This window comes from Bacillus rossius, chromosome 1, assembly GCF_032445375.1.
Source record: "Bacillus rossius redtenbacheri isolate Brsri chromosome 1, Brsri_v3, whole genome shotgun sequence".
Lineage (NCBI taxonomy): Eukaryota > Metazoa > Arthropoda > Insecta > Phasmatodea > Bacillidae > Bacillus > Bacillus rossius.
The window spans coordinates 179,413,356-179,427,323 of NC_086330.1; the positions used below are offsets into that span (position 1 = coordinate 179,413,356).

A 13,968-nucleotide genomic window follows, 5' to 3' on the forward strand; every position below is an offset into this window, starting at 1 on the left:
AAGATAAAGTCACATAGAAAAAACACTCGTTGGCATGCTAGGGCGCACGCGGGTGCGTCCCTGGCCGTCGCACACACTGGGGTTCACTGGGGGGGAAAATAGGCCCCCTCAGGCCCGCGTCGGTGGCCAGGTACGGCCTCTGTATCTGGGAGGGTACGACGACTGTCGTCATATGCCCCCCCTCTCCCGAGGCCGTCCTGGCCCCCGACGCCGACCTAGACCGGCAGCTGCGTCCGCGTCCGGCCACTTGTCTGGTCGTCGGAGCTCGTCACGTCATTCCGTCCGGGTCGGGCAAACTGGGGCAGGAGCTGCATCACGCTGCAGCGTAACCCCCCGTCGGTCGTTTGTCTTACGTCGCGGGGTTTGCGCTGACTCCCCCACTCGTAGTCCCGGAGGTAGTGGGGGGCCGTCTTCTCACGCGTGGACCGGCGCAACGCCGGTCCCCTCCCCGCGTGAGCGGTCATCCTCGGCTCCCCGGAAGGCAAGTCCAGGACCACCTGCTGGGCCCTGTCGACATCGCCCTCCCCACTGAGGAGCCGGACCGTTACCCCGTCTGTCACGTCCTTGCTCACGTCCGTCCCCGTCACCCGCCGTTCCCAGGAGTGGACGTACCTCCGTCCACGTCTCTGGGTAGGCTCCGGCAACGTCACCACTGGTTCACTCAGGTCGACCAGGTCGCCCTGAGCAGTGTTGTCATGTGTTACGTCCTCGATGAGCGGTCCATCAGTGTCGTTGGCGTAGGCGCTGACGTCATCAGGCGGGAGCACCCGGTCCACAAAGCGCTCCAGCTCTGCCATGCTTGCGCCACGCGGACCCCTTCCGCCCCTTCTGACGGGCGTCCGTTCCCCGCCCCCTCTTGCCAGTTGCCAACCACCGTTCCCCTTTTGCTGTCCCCCCGTAGGAGGCTGAGTCGGTGTCGTCGTGGGGGCCCGTCCATGTGTCGTGCCCCAGGTGTCGTCGTCCCTGTCAACGTTCCTGCCAACCCCCCGCAGTGACTTGGGGTGGGCGTGTCCTCGTCGACGTCCCTGATCCGGCTCCGGTGGCGTCACCACGGGGTCACCGAGGTCGACCAGGACTCCTACTGCGACGTTGTCATCGGTCCTGTCCCGTGTGTCACCGTCCCCGTCAGCGTTCTCGCCTGCCACTCGCCGTGACCCGGGGTAGGCGTGTCCCCGTCGACGTCCCTGATCCGGTTCCGGTGGCGTCACCACGGGGTCATCGAGGTCGACCAGGACTCCTACTGCGACGTTGTCATCGGTCCCGTCCCGTGTGTCACCGTCCCCGTCAGCGTTCTCGCCTGCCACTCGCCGTGACCCGGGGTAGGCGTGTCCCCGTCGACGTCCCTGATCCGGTTCCGGTGGCGTCACCACGGGGTCATCGAGGTCGACCAGGACTCCTACTGCGACGTTGTCATCGGTCCCGTCCCGTGTGTCGTCGTCCCTGTCAACGTCCCTGCCAACCCCCCGCAGTGACCTGGGGTGGGCGTGTCCCCGTCGACGTCCCAGGTCCGGCTCCGGCGGTACCACCACAGGGGCGCCGAGGTCGGCCAGTACACCTTCGGTGACGTCATCCTCGGCCTCGTCACCGTCCACTGGTCCGCTGTCGTCGTGGTCGTACTCGTCGTGCGGGTCGCCTATCAGTCGAATGTCGTCCCTGTGCACCTTAGTTGTCCGTCCGTCGGCGCGACGCACGAGGTACGAGGTGGTGCCCAGTCTGTCTACGATCTCCTGTGGCCCCGCCCACTTAGGAGCCAGACTGGCGCAAAAGCCCCGCTCGCCAGCCGACAGGTGATGACACTTAACAAACACCTGCTGGCCAGGCTCTAGTCGTGCTGGGGGCTGGTGCGTCTGCGGCGTACGTCTAGTCAGGTAGTCAGCTTGGCGACGTCGGGCGTCTTCGCGCAGATCGTCCGTGGTCATGTTGTGCAAGTCGGGGGTTGCGCGCGCTTCCCCGGGCAGGGCGAGGTTCCGGCCCTGCACCAGTTCAGCGGGGGAATGGCCCGTGACCGCGTTCGTCCGACGGCGCAGGCAAAACAGCAGCGTCGGCAGGTGCAGGTCCCACTTGGTGTGGTCCTCGTCCAACCGGATGCGCAGCTGAGTTTTAATGTCCTGATTCCGCCTTTCGGTCGGATTCGCGCGCGGATGGTAGGTGGGCGTCGTGTGATGCTCCACCCCCCAACCCGCGCAGGACACTCGCCAGCTTCTCCCCGTGAACTGCACCCCGTTGTCCGTCAGCAGGACCGCGGGGTACCCGTATCGCGGGAAGAACTCGCGCTCGAGCAGGGCAATCACGGTGCCGGCCTTCACGTTTGGTACTGCGAACGCCTCCGCCCAGCGGGTGAAGACATCCGTGACCACAACAATGAATCGCCGACCACGGGACGTGCGAGGATACGGCCCCATAATATCCACCGCCACAGTGTGGAAGGGATTCCGGGGCCGTCGTGGGACCTGCTGCTCCCTGCCGTCGGGTCGCCTGGACTTCCGCTCCTGGCAACGCAGGCAGGCCCGCACGTAGCGTCTTACTTCTGCCGCGTCGCCAGGCCAGCGGAACGTCCGTCTGACCTCACGCAGCGTCTGCTCCGCGCCCGGGTGTCCCGCCAGGGGGTGGTCATGCAGGTAGCTCAGGACCCAGCGCCTGGCCTCGGGCGGCACGTGGGTCCGCCACCCGCTCGACCTGTGAGCCCCCCTGGTCTGGAGCACCCCGTTCAGGCTCCGGCAGCCCGGTATCACCCCCTCCCCACACTCTGTCAGTCGGGTCCGGGTGTCGGGGTCCCGGAGTTGCGCCGCGTGGACCCACGCCAGCAGGTCAGTCATAGTCTCGGGTCGCGCGTCAGGTGCAGGAGCAGTGGGGCTTGTCAGCGCGTACAACGCGCACGGTCGCGGCACCGAGTCCTCTACCCCGCGCTCACGCTCAGGGAGGAGCACTTCCTCCCAGCCCTGGTCGTCGTGGAACTCATTCTCAGGGTCCGGATTCCGGGACAACTCGTCGGCCAACTGATTTTCACGTCCAGGAATGTGCTCGACCGTGAACGAGAATTCCTGGATCAGCATGGCCCACCGAGTGAACTTAGACTTCCGGCCCTGAGCGGAGTCCAACCAGCGGAGGCATTGGCTGTCGGTTCTCAGCGTGAATGAGCGGCCCTCGACGTGGTGACGGTACCTCTGTAGGGCCCAGACCACCGCAAGGCACTCTTGCTCATTCACGTGATACTTCCGCTCAGCCTGCCCAAACTTGGCGCTGGCGTACTCGATCACGCGCCTCTCGCCCCGGTCATCCATCTGGTACAACACCGCCCCCATCCCCTCCTGACTCGCATCCGTCTGGATGAAGATGGGGCGGCTGGGCACCAGGCGTGAGAGCGTGTGACAGTTCCTGAACCGGCGCTTCACCTGTCGCAAGGCCTCGTCCGCGGCGGGGGTCCACCGGAACTTAGTCTTCGGCGACAGTAGGTCCGTCATCGGGGCCGTCACCGTGGCGAAGTCGGGGACGAAGGACCGCAGCCAGTTGAGCAGCCCCAGCAGCTTCTGGAGCTGCTTCCTGGTCCTCGGTGCCCCCTTTCCCTCTATTAGCTCCAACTGCTCAGGTCGGGGGCGGCACCCCTCCGCCGTCACTATGTGTCCTAGGAACTCTATTTCCGTGGCCCCAATGTGGCATTTCTTTGGGGCGCACGTCAGTCCGTGTCTGGCCATACGTTCTAGCACCAATGCCAGATGGTGCGCGTGTTCCTCCCACGTCCTGGACCAGATGATAACGTCGTCCAGATAGGCACTGGCGAACTCACCAATGTACCCATCCAGAACACGTACCATCAGGGCCTGGAACGTGGCAGGGGCGTCCATGAGACCAAACGGCATGGCGCAGAACTGGTAACGTCGACCGTCTGGTGCCGTAAATGCCGTCTTAGGGCGGTCCTCCAGACATACCGGCACCTGCCAGTAGCCTGATTTTAAGTCTAGTGTCGTGAAAATAGTGGCGTCCCCCAGTCCTGCCAGTGCGTCTGTGATATTGATCTGCGGGGGCGGGGCGGGAATGGTCAGTTTGTTTATCGCCTTGAAGTTTACGCAAAAGCGTAGACTTCCGTCTTTCTTGGTGGCCAGCACCACCCGTGAGTTATACGGGGAGGTGCTGGGTTCCACTACCCCGTCACGTAACATCTCGTCAATTTGAGTCTGTATGGCCTCCCGTTCCCGGATGCCAAATCCGTATACCTTCTCAAAGGGAGGGCGGTGCGGTACCATCGGTATCCGGTGCTCCGTCACGTTTGTCCGTCGTAGCCGGTCCGCGGCCGCAAATACCTGTGCCTGAGAGGTGAGGACATGGTTGATGACATCGACGTACTCCTCTGGAACACCGTGCTGAAGGTCTTCTAGGCGAATGACTGACTGAGGGGGACTGGGGGGAACCTGGTGCACGCCGTACACCGTCCAGCGCCCCTGGGTGCCGAAGTGCATCCGGCCAGCTCGTACTTCCACGGTGGCGTCGACCTCGTGCAGCCATGGGACCCCCAGAATCAGCCCCTCGCGGAGCTCGGGGACCACCCAGGCCTCGACGTGGCTAACGTGACCAACGATGCTCATTGTTACCTGAGTGATGCCCCCCGCTGCAACGACGGCATCCCTGGTGGCCAGCTGCACCAGCTCCCTCCGCGGTGTCACTGCCTCCGCTCCCACCAGGTGGGCCGCGATGTAGGTTCGGCTGGCGGCGGTGTCCACCAGGGCCAGCATCTCCCGCCCGTTAGCGCAGACAGGAATTCGCAGCAGCTCCGGCTCCTCGGGGCCGACCTGCCCCAGCTGTGCAGTCGTCTGTCCCCCACCGCCCCCGGCCACCTGGCCGTCCGGGCGTGGGGAACTCGCGGCGAGGTCCGCGGCTCGCTCCGGCGCCGACGTGTTGACGTTCCGGTGGTCCACCTCGTCGACGACAGGTCGACGAGGCGGCTGGTCCGGCCCTGGTATAACCGGCCTCAGGGCCGCGGCGGTGGCGCCGGCAGTCAGCTGTCCCTGCACGGAGATGGCCGGCGGGATGCCTGCGCTGATGCTCTGGTTGTCCGCCCCGTCGACGGCGTATCGACGAGGCGGCTGGTCCGGCCCTGGTATACCCGGCCTCAGGGCCGCGGTGGTGGCGCCGGCAGTCAGCTGTCCCTGCCCGGAGATGGTCGGCGGGATGCCTGCGCTGATGCTCTGATTGTCCACCCCGTCGACGGCGTGTCGACGAGGCGGCTGGTCCGGCCCTGGTACACCCGGCCTCAGGGCCGCGGTGGTGGCGCCGGCAGTCAGCTGTCCCTGCCCGGAGATGGCCGGCGGGACGCCTGCGCTGATGCTCTGATTGTCCACCCCGTCGACGGCGTGTCGACGAGGCGGCTGGTCCGGCCCTGGTATAACCGGCCTCAGGGCCGCGGTGGTGGCGCCGGCAGTCAGCTGTCCCTGCACGGAGATGGCCGGCGGGATGCCTGCGCTGACGCTCTGGTTGTCCACCCCGTCGACGGCGTGTCGACGAGGCGGCTGGTCCGGCCCTGGTATACCCGGCCTCAGGGCCGCGGTGGTGGCGCCGGCAGTCAGCTGTCCCCGCAGTTGCCTCGGCATGGGGACAGCTGATGAGGAGTAGTCCCGTTGTCCCCTGCTTCCCGGCGGCATACAGGACGTTAGTGCGGTAGGCGCCGGTGGTGGTCGACGTGTTCTGTCAGTTACTGGGACTGCCGGTGGCTGGCGGGCCGGGGAGCGGCACCCAGTTGTCCCTCCGCCCCCGGTCCTGCGTTTCCCGCCTGCGACGTGTTGCCTTCGCGCGCCTCCTCCCACGCGGCTCTGGTGGGGCAGAGGCGATGCCAATGGTACGCGTCCGGGCAAAAACGGCATCGCGGCGGACGTTCGTCCCTCTCTCTCGTATCTGTCCGCTCGTGACGTCCTCCTCCTGTCGCAGCTGGTTCCGGGCGTTCCCTGGTGCCACCGCGGTCTGTTGTCCTGCGCGGTCCCGCGCCGCCGGCGTAGCTCACCACGGTCAAGTCACTGTCCGTGACCTCTGTGACGGTGACCCCTCGCGGCCCCGAGCGAGCACGGGGAGCTCTCGCGCCCCTGAGTGCCGTCCTCCACTGCGACATGTCACGTTCGATCACGCGGGCGAGGGCCACGAACTCCTCCGTGTCACGACCAGCAGCCGTCCTCATGAAGGGGCGAAACTCTGGCAGCAATTGTTCGACAATGGTTGGCAACGCCGCACTCACGTCCCCACTTGTCCCCAATCGGCGGAACATGCGTAACTTCTCGTAAATGAACTGCTCTGCACTCTCGTCCTCCTCCTGGTTTCGGCAATAAAATGTCCGCAAACACATTGCCCGCGCCTGATCGTTATCAAACCTAGTTTTGACTTGGCGCACAAAATGTCCCCACTCGGTATCAAAACTCCCGGCCATTGACCACCAGTTCCTTGCCTCGCCGCGGAGCTGTCCCGCCACTCGCGGCGTCCACTCCGCCCGTCGCACTTCGTACAGTTTTAGGAGGTGTTCACACTCCCGCAAAAACTCCCGCGGGTCCTCGTTGTCTTTCCCCGCAAACTCTGGCAACTCAAACTGCGTGCTCACGTACCGCACTACCGGCCCATCTGCGTCCGCGTGCCTGTCCCCCTGTTCCCGTTTACTGTCCTCAACTGTGCTGTCCGTGCTGTTTGCGCCCTCGGCCGCGCCGCCGGACCCGCAAACCTCGTTTTTTACGTCCATTTTCGCGGAGTCTCCCTCCTCACACAAGTCCGTTTCGAAACTGATTAGATCGTATCTTTCTTGTCCCGCCTGTTTCCACGCCATCCTGTCCTCCTGTGCTACTGATCCGCGGATCGTGAACACAATCTCCCCCAGTAATACAATACGATCCTCCCCAGCGCGTTATCTTCAGTCCGGGATACCGCTGCACCGCCGTCTTGTATTTCTGTCCCCCACGACGCGCTATCTCTCGCCGAAACGTCTCGTGTTCGCGCCGTTCCCGCGCTGCGTTATCTCCCGCCGGCGCGCCGGCGCGACGTCTCGAATTCGAGCCGCTCCCACGCCGCGCAGCCGCACCTGCTTCCGTTCTGTCCTGCACCTGCGCGCTTGCGTGCGCTTGCGTGCGCTTGCGTGCGCTTGCGTATGCTTACGGCCCCACGTTGGGCGCCAAATGACGTCCCTCGGCTTCAGGTCCCCGTTTTCCCGTTGAAATAAATGTCCTGTTATGCCCGTACTGCCCTCGTCGGAGAGGTGTGGGTCCAGGCCAACGTGGCCGGGACCGGGAAAGGCGGGACCTGGAGGGAGAGTGAAGTGATTGCGAGGAATGTTGGTAGGTTGTCGCAAGCAGAACACGGCATTAACGAATTTCACGAGCCGTCTTTTATTAACGCTTATAAAGTCCTGCCGCAGCCTGGCGGAACCGTCGCGGAACAAGTGCCCTACCACGGCGACACGGACTCCCTGATGACGGGGCGGTTCTCAAATACGTTTCGGCGCGAATCGTAAAGTTTATTAATGCTAGGCTGACCCAGTGAGAAAGGGCCCGAAGACGAAACGCTGTACATACGCGGCCCGTTACGTAATGTTCCGTGGACGGCGAAAAGTTCAGAGACTCGTAGCACCACGTTCGCGTTGTAGAAACTGCCCGCTAGACACGTCTCCCGATGACTCGTAAGTTAACAATGCTAAGCTGATTCGCGGTGGCAGCTCAGCTGCCGTGACCGACTGCGGACTGAGCGAACGTTCAATCCCGAGCGCAACGTGCGCGGCTCGCGGAGCAACGAACACGTCTGTCTCCGCTCGAGACCAGGACGCGACTGCCTCTCCCCGCTCGCCCGCGGGCCGGCGCCCGCGGGTGGCGGGGAGGGAGGGGAAAATCGGCCGGCGTGGGAGAGAGCTCCGTCCCGCGGCGCGCCAGGCTGCAATTACATACTACGGCGAAACACTTCAGAAAAAGTTATTGAATTATTTACAAAGACATACACGAGACATTAATTACACAGCGAACTTGCACAATGAATAATAAATAAAATAAGTTAATTACACACATTCAAATCCCTTAATCGTTTACAAATATATACACACTGAAATAAAAGATAAAGTCACATAGAAAAAACACTCGTTGGCATGCTAGGGCGCACGCGGGTGCGTCCCTGGCCGTCGCACACACTGGGGTTCACTGGGGGGGAAAATAGGCCCCCTCAGGCCCGCGTCGGTGGCCAGGTACGGCCTCTGTATCTGGGAGGGTACGACGACTGTCGTCAATATTATATCTTGTATTAATGTACTTTTTAATATTAAAATTTCATTAGTTTTATTATTGAACGAGACTGTGCACGCACTGTGCACTGAGCGTACTTTGATGTGGGACAATAACCAAACGACTCGTAACAAATTCGCTTTGCGCCTCTCCTTCAACGCCTTTCCCTGCGCTTCCTCCCCTACATTATTTCCCTTCTTTATCCCTTATTCGTCGTTCCTGCTCCCTCCCCTTTCACAAGCTCCGCCCAAGTGACCGTCATCTGCGATCGGGTTCTGCGCACATTGGCCGTGGTGGTGTTCCAGGCGAATTCTGAACTGATACTAAAGTTCTTGATACTTTTCAAGTGTACTCGTTTGCCGTACCTGATACAGGCGCGTATCAGTGAAAATGTATCAAGTTGTTACGTTTCGACCCACCTCTAACAGTTGGTGACATTGGAGTTTTTTTATATACCACATGTGTCTAATTTTTACAAATTGTTTTCGGCTCACGTGTTGCATTTAACTAACATTGAAAGCATTTTTGCATCCATATATACACAATGAATTTGGAAAATAATGTGTTCAATATCGTAAGTGTTTTCTACAATAATTTTTTTTCAGTTATTTGTTTTTAGTGATTGCAACAATAGGTTTTTGTGGTTTTTATTTCAGCAGTGACTCTTCACTTAACTAACCTAAGCAACCTTAAACGGTTTTACGTTAATTTTAATGTCACCAACGTAACCTGACATAAATTTAACCAACGAAACCAAACTGAAGAAATTTGTTTGACGGGTTAAATGTCTTTAATCAACTTGTTTGCAGTCGCTAATTTAACGTAGCCTAACTGATGTCTTAAATTTATGGTTACTAGCACAATTAAAAGCTCAGCAGAATTTAAAAATATTTAAATGGGTTTACAGTACAGTAGATCCCTTATAATCCGTCACATTTGAGTGTGGGGTTATGTTCGGAATGCAAAAAAGGTTAGATTATCAGACAATACAGAAAATACGGATTAACAATAAAATAATCTGAACTCAAAAATGACTATATTGTTCCTACAGTAAATTCATTGCAATAAACCGCTCAAAAACTGTTATTATTGAACAAGAGCAATACATATTGTCCTATGTATATACATACATACTGTTAAAATTGAAGGTAGCCTATACTTAGTATGAAATTATTTAGAAAAAAAAAAAGGCAGTTATAGATTTTTGTTTAAAAGATGAAATTCTAGACTTATATTCCACTTATTCTCCACTTAGCTGCAGTGTTCCTCCATTTCTTGATCCACAAAATGTTCATATGTTGAGGCTGAGTGCGCAATGTACTGAAGGGCAATAACAAAACCGTTCTTGGCATTGGTGTGTGAAATCCTGGTAGGAGTAGGTCATCAGCACCGTCCGAGTCCTCGTTCACAGTTTCTTCACCATAATTTTCCAAAACAGCGGCAATAATCTGGTTGTCATTGAGCTCTCCACGGTTTTCACAGTCTTTGTCACTGATGTGCTCCACCTCGAGTCTGTCTTTTGCCTTATTTAATTATTTATTTTGGTGTGCCTCTATCTTGGTCATTTGCTCTAAGCTCTAACATTATGTGTGATTTAGATTTTAAATTTGAGTTATTTCTAACTTTCTGTATAGGACAGTTTGCATTGAGGTTATTTTTACTTATATTACATAACAGTGGTCCAGCTTATGTGTATAAATTTGTAAACTTTTAAGTATTTATATTTCTTAATTTTCTAATTTACGTTTACGTACATACCATAGGAGTATCATGAATTTGTAGATTTATGGCTGGGGAGCCTACCATAACTTTGGTGACTGTTGTGCTTCTGCTACAGAACTAATGCGACAACACGTGCAAATATTAGAGAAGAATTTTAGTTTTAGTAACCTTTGTATTTATGCCAAGCACATTTAATTTGAGTATTTCTTTTATGAAAAACTGCAATTTGTCTAATAGGCTACGTATAGTTTGCTGGATAAATATTTGATGTTGAAACAGAACAAAGCCGTGGTACTCATTTATGAAAGCCCTATGTAATCTCATTCCTGTTACCTTTCAACCGTAACCCAAGTAGTGTTTCCAGACCATTTCCAAATATTTAAAATTTTTGCTATTTTGAATTATGTTATTCTACCTACAGTAGGGGTTACATCACATTGGGAAATCCACTCCGAAACTTCACTGGCAGGGACATTGGGTTGTACAGTTTGTAGATCCTTAATGATTTACTGCATGTCATTGTTTTGCTCATTTTCGATCTGGTCACTTTCGGTCATAACTTCCGGCTAAACCTTACGCCAAGATTTTAGCAGCATGTCAGATTTAAGTTCCGCCCATGACTCAGCAATTGTATAGATAGCATCTTTGATGTTGAGGGATTTGATAGCTACAAATATGTTAGAACCTTTTATGAAAGTGATGATATAAGCAGAATAATGCCCGGTGTTAAGGACTGTTTGACTGTAGTCGATTCAAATGGAATTAAAATAAAAATGTCAAAACAACTAATATTGTGTAATCTGAAGGAAGCTTACTTATTGTTTAAGGAAAGATTCTCTATTACAATAGGTTTTTCAAAATTTGCAGAGCTGAGACCAAAACATGGCATACTGGCTGGCCAAAGTGGTACACTTTCAGTTTGTGTTTGCACAATCCACCAGAACTTGAGGTTAATAATATAAAATATGAAATTAGGAGCTTTGACAAATGAACAACTACATAGCCTACTTATAAGCACTGTTTGGTAAAAATTATGTGTAATCCACCAAACATTAATTCCCATACAAGTGAATGTACAGAATGTCCAAATGTTGCCCTAATTCTCAAAATCATTGAAGAAGCTGACGTCCCTTGGCTTCTGGTCCCTATTTCCCCGTTTACTAGAAATTCCTGTTGTGCCCGTACTGCTCTCGTCGGAGAGGTGTGGGTCCAGGCCAACGTGGCCGGGACCGGGGAATACGGGACCTGGAGGGAGGGTGAGGTGAGGAGGAAGAATGGTAGGCAGTTTTAAAAGGACCACTCGATGTTAACAGTTCCACGAGCCCCTTTTATTGTAATCCTGAGAGCCTGCCGCGGCCTGGCGGATCTGTCGCGGAATGAGCGCCCTTCCCACGAAGACCCGGACTCCCGAAGATCGTTTCGTGCAACCAACTCGTCTCGATACGAACTAGAAATTCTCCCACGTAACAAAGTTCCTGATTGAAAGTTGCTCCACAAAGGCGCGTGACACGTACGCGGTTCTTTACGTAACAGACTCGTAATGGCGACGAAGGTTCGGCGGTGCGTAACTACGCTTACGCGTCCTATGATGTTCGACTCGTGACGTAACTCGTAACTCGTAAGCTCAATCGTGTGAGCGGCACAGCGAAGGCAGCTCAGCTGCCGCAACAACCCGTACAGTGGCGCTGTCGCCGGAACGTGAGCTCGGTAGACGCGCCTCGCGATCAGCGCGGAGCGGCGTGCACGTCTGCCGCTGAACGAGTCCTGAGCAACACTGCCCTTCCCCGCCTGCCTGCGGGCCGTCGCCCGCGGGCCGCGGGGGAGGGGAGGAGAAATCGGCCGGCGTGGGAGAGCGCCACCCCTCGCGACGCGGACGAGCGCCAGGCCGCGATTACATATTAACACTGCGAGACATTTGAGGAAATTACAAGATTATTTACACAATAATTAATACATTACGGTTACATTATTTACACACTTACTGAGGTTCACGATCATTTGAAAAATATATACAACACAGAATTATTTGTAACACTAAGGAAGCCACTGGCATGCTAGGGCGCACGCGGGTGCGTCCCTGGCCGATGCACTACACTGATGGTTCACTGGGGAAACAAGGGAGGACGTTGACGAGGCATAACGGCCTGAAGGAGCCGAGGAGACACTTGGGTCGACGTCAAAGCTTTTTAAGAAAATCTTATAAAAAATGTCGCTTATCGTCGGTCGGTGTCTATTGATCGTTGCAGTCTCGAAACTTTACAGAAATCTAATAAGGATTTTATAAATATTTTCTGTGACAACATTTTAAAAAAGCATGATTATATTACAAAGCAGCAGTCATCATTCATTAATGACAAAAAAGAAAATATTAAATAGTGTGAGTTTGTAGTAAACCAAGATTTCTCTGAAAACTATAATATTGTAGTTCAGAAAACAGCTCAAAGTTTCCACTGGGCAAGTGATCATGTGACAATACACCCATTTGTGATTTATTACAATGAGAATAATAAACACAAGCATTTAAGATTTGTTGTAATTTCACCATGTTTGGAGGATAACACTGTTTCTGTGTATACAGTCCAGAAAAAACTTGTCATTTTCATGACAGCAAAGTTTTAATCAGAGCCAAAAAGTATTTTTTATTACTTAGATGGATGCGCTGCACAATAAGAAAAACCTTTATCAACTTATGTTATCATTAGCAAGACTTTGGTGTAGAGGCAGAATGGCATTTTTCCGCTACTGGAAAAGGACCATGTGATGGAGTTGGGGGCTCAGTGAAGAGACTTGCTGCAAGAGCAAGCCTACAACGTCCATATGATGACCAAATTTTAACACCTATCCAACTTTATGAAAATTTATCTGGAATTAATTTCACCTTCCCCACACAAATGATTTATGTTAAGTCTGAAAAATTTCTGAATAACCATTTCAGCTAAGCAGTAACTATTAAGGGAACACAGCAATGTCATGCTTATATGCCTGTAAATTCAAGTGTTTTAAAAGTAGTATAGGAATGGGGCTCCGGGCACATGGCGCTGGCGCGTGGAGCCGGAGCCGGTGTCCGCCATATTGGATTGTGACGTCACGGCGGCCATCTTGGATGGATGTGACCTTGACCCTTGACCTTGACCCCGACGGCCATTTTGGATCTGCCATCTTGAATCCTCCATTTTGGATGACGTCATTGTGTTCTCGAAAATTCCAGCGATGTGTTTTCCGCCATTTTGAATGATGACTTTTTTATTTATTATCCGATTTTAATGAAATTTTTTTAAAAAAATATAAAAAAATTCATTTAAGAAAATTTTAATAAAAAATATTTAAAAAACAAACATTTACGCCACGGAGTTCGGAGTCCTCGGTTCGAACCCGGCGAGGGCAAAAAAAAAAAAAAAATGGCGACCGATCCTTCCCCCGTGGTGGGTGCTAGCAGACTGACCCCCACCACTTATGTCAATACACATATACCATCAGGTAGTATGACGTCATGTCCGCCATCTTGAAATTTGGACGCCATCTTGAAAATCTTTATTTATTATCCGATTTTAATGAAAAAAATTCCAAAATTCATCAAAAAATTAACGTATTTGAATTCTGTTTGATTATATCGATATACGTCCTTGGTTCGATTCCCGACGAGAGTAAACAGTCGATCCTTCCTCCATGAAAGCTACCTAGACTGATCTATCACCACCAATACCAAGGTATATATATCGTCAACTAGTATGACATCATTTCCGCCATCTTGTCTTCATCCACTGGAGACCACCATCTTGTTTTCGTCTGCTAGAGTGTGCCAATACCATGTAGTATAATTACCACACCTTTGACCTTGACCTTGAAATTTGACCTTGACCTTGAAATTTAACCTTGACCTTGAAATTTGACCTTGACCTTGAAATTTGACCTTGAAATTTGACCTTGACCTTGAAATTTGACCTTGACCTTGAAATTTTACTTTGTCCTTGAAATTTGACTTTGTCCTAGTCGACCATCATGGATCCGACATTTTATG

The 13,968-nt window shown here is 53.8% G+C and overlaps 1 protein-coding gene across 1 annotated transcript in view; it reads left to right on the forward strand.

Annotated features, from left to right (window-relative positions):
• Window positions 1-8,550: 8,550 nt before the first annotated feature.
• LOC134527140 (nucleolar protein 6) overlaps window positions 8,551-13,968 on the forward strand; it is a 227,698-nt gene continuing 222,280 nt past the window's right edge. Inside the window, exon 1 of the mRNA XM_063359531.1 lies at window positions 8,551-8,802. Within this exon, the coding sequence (XP_063215601.1) occupies window positions 8,773-8,802 (30 nt within the window). The 5' untranslated portion in view covers window positions 8,551-8,772. The remainder of the gene's footprint in view (window positions 8,803-13,968) is intronic.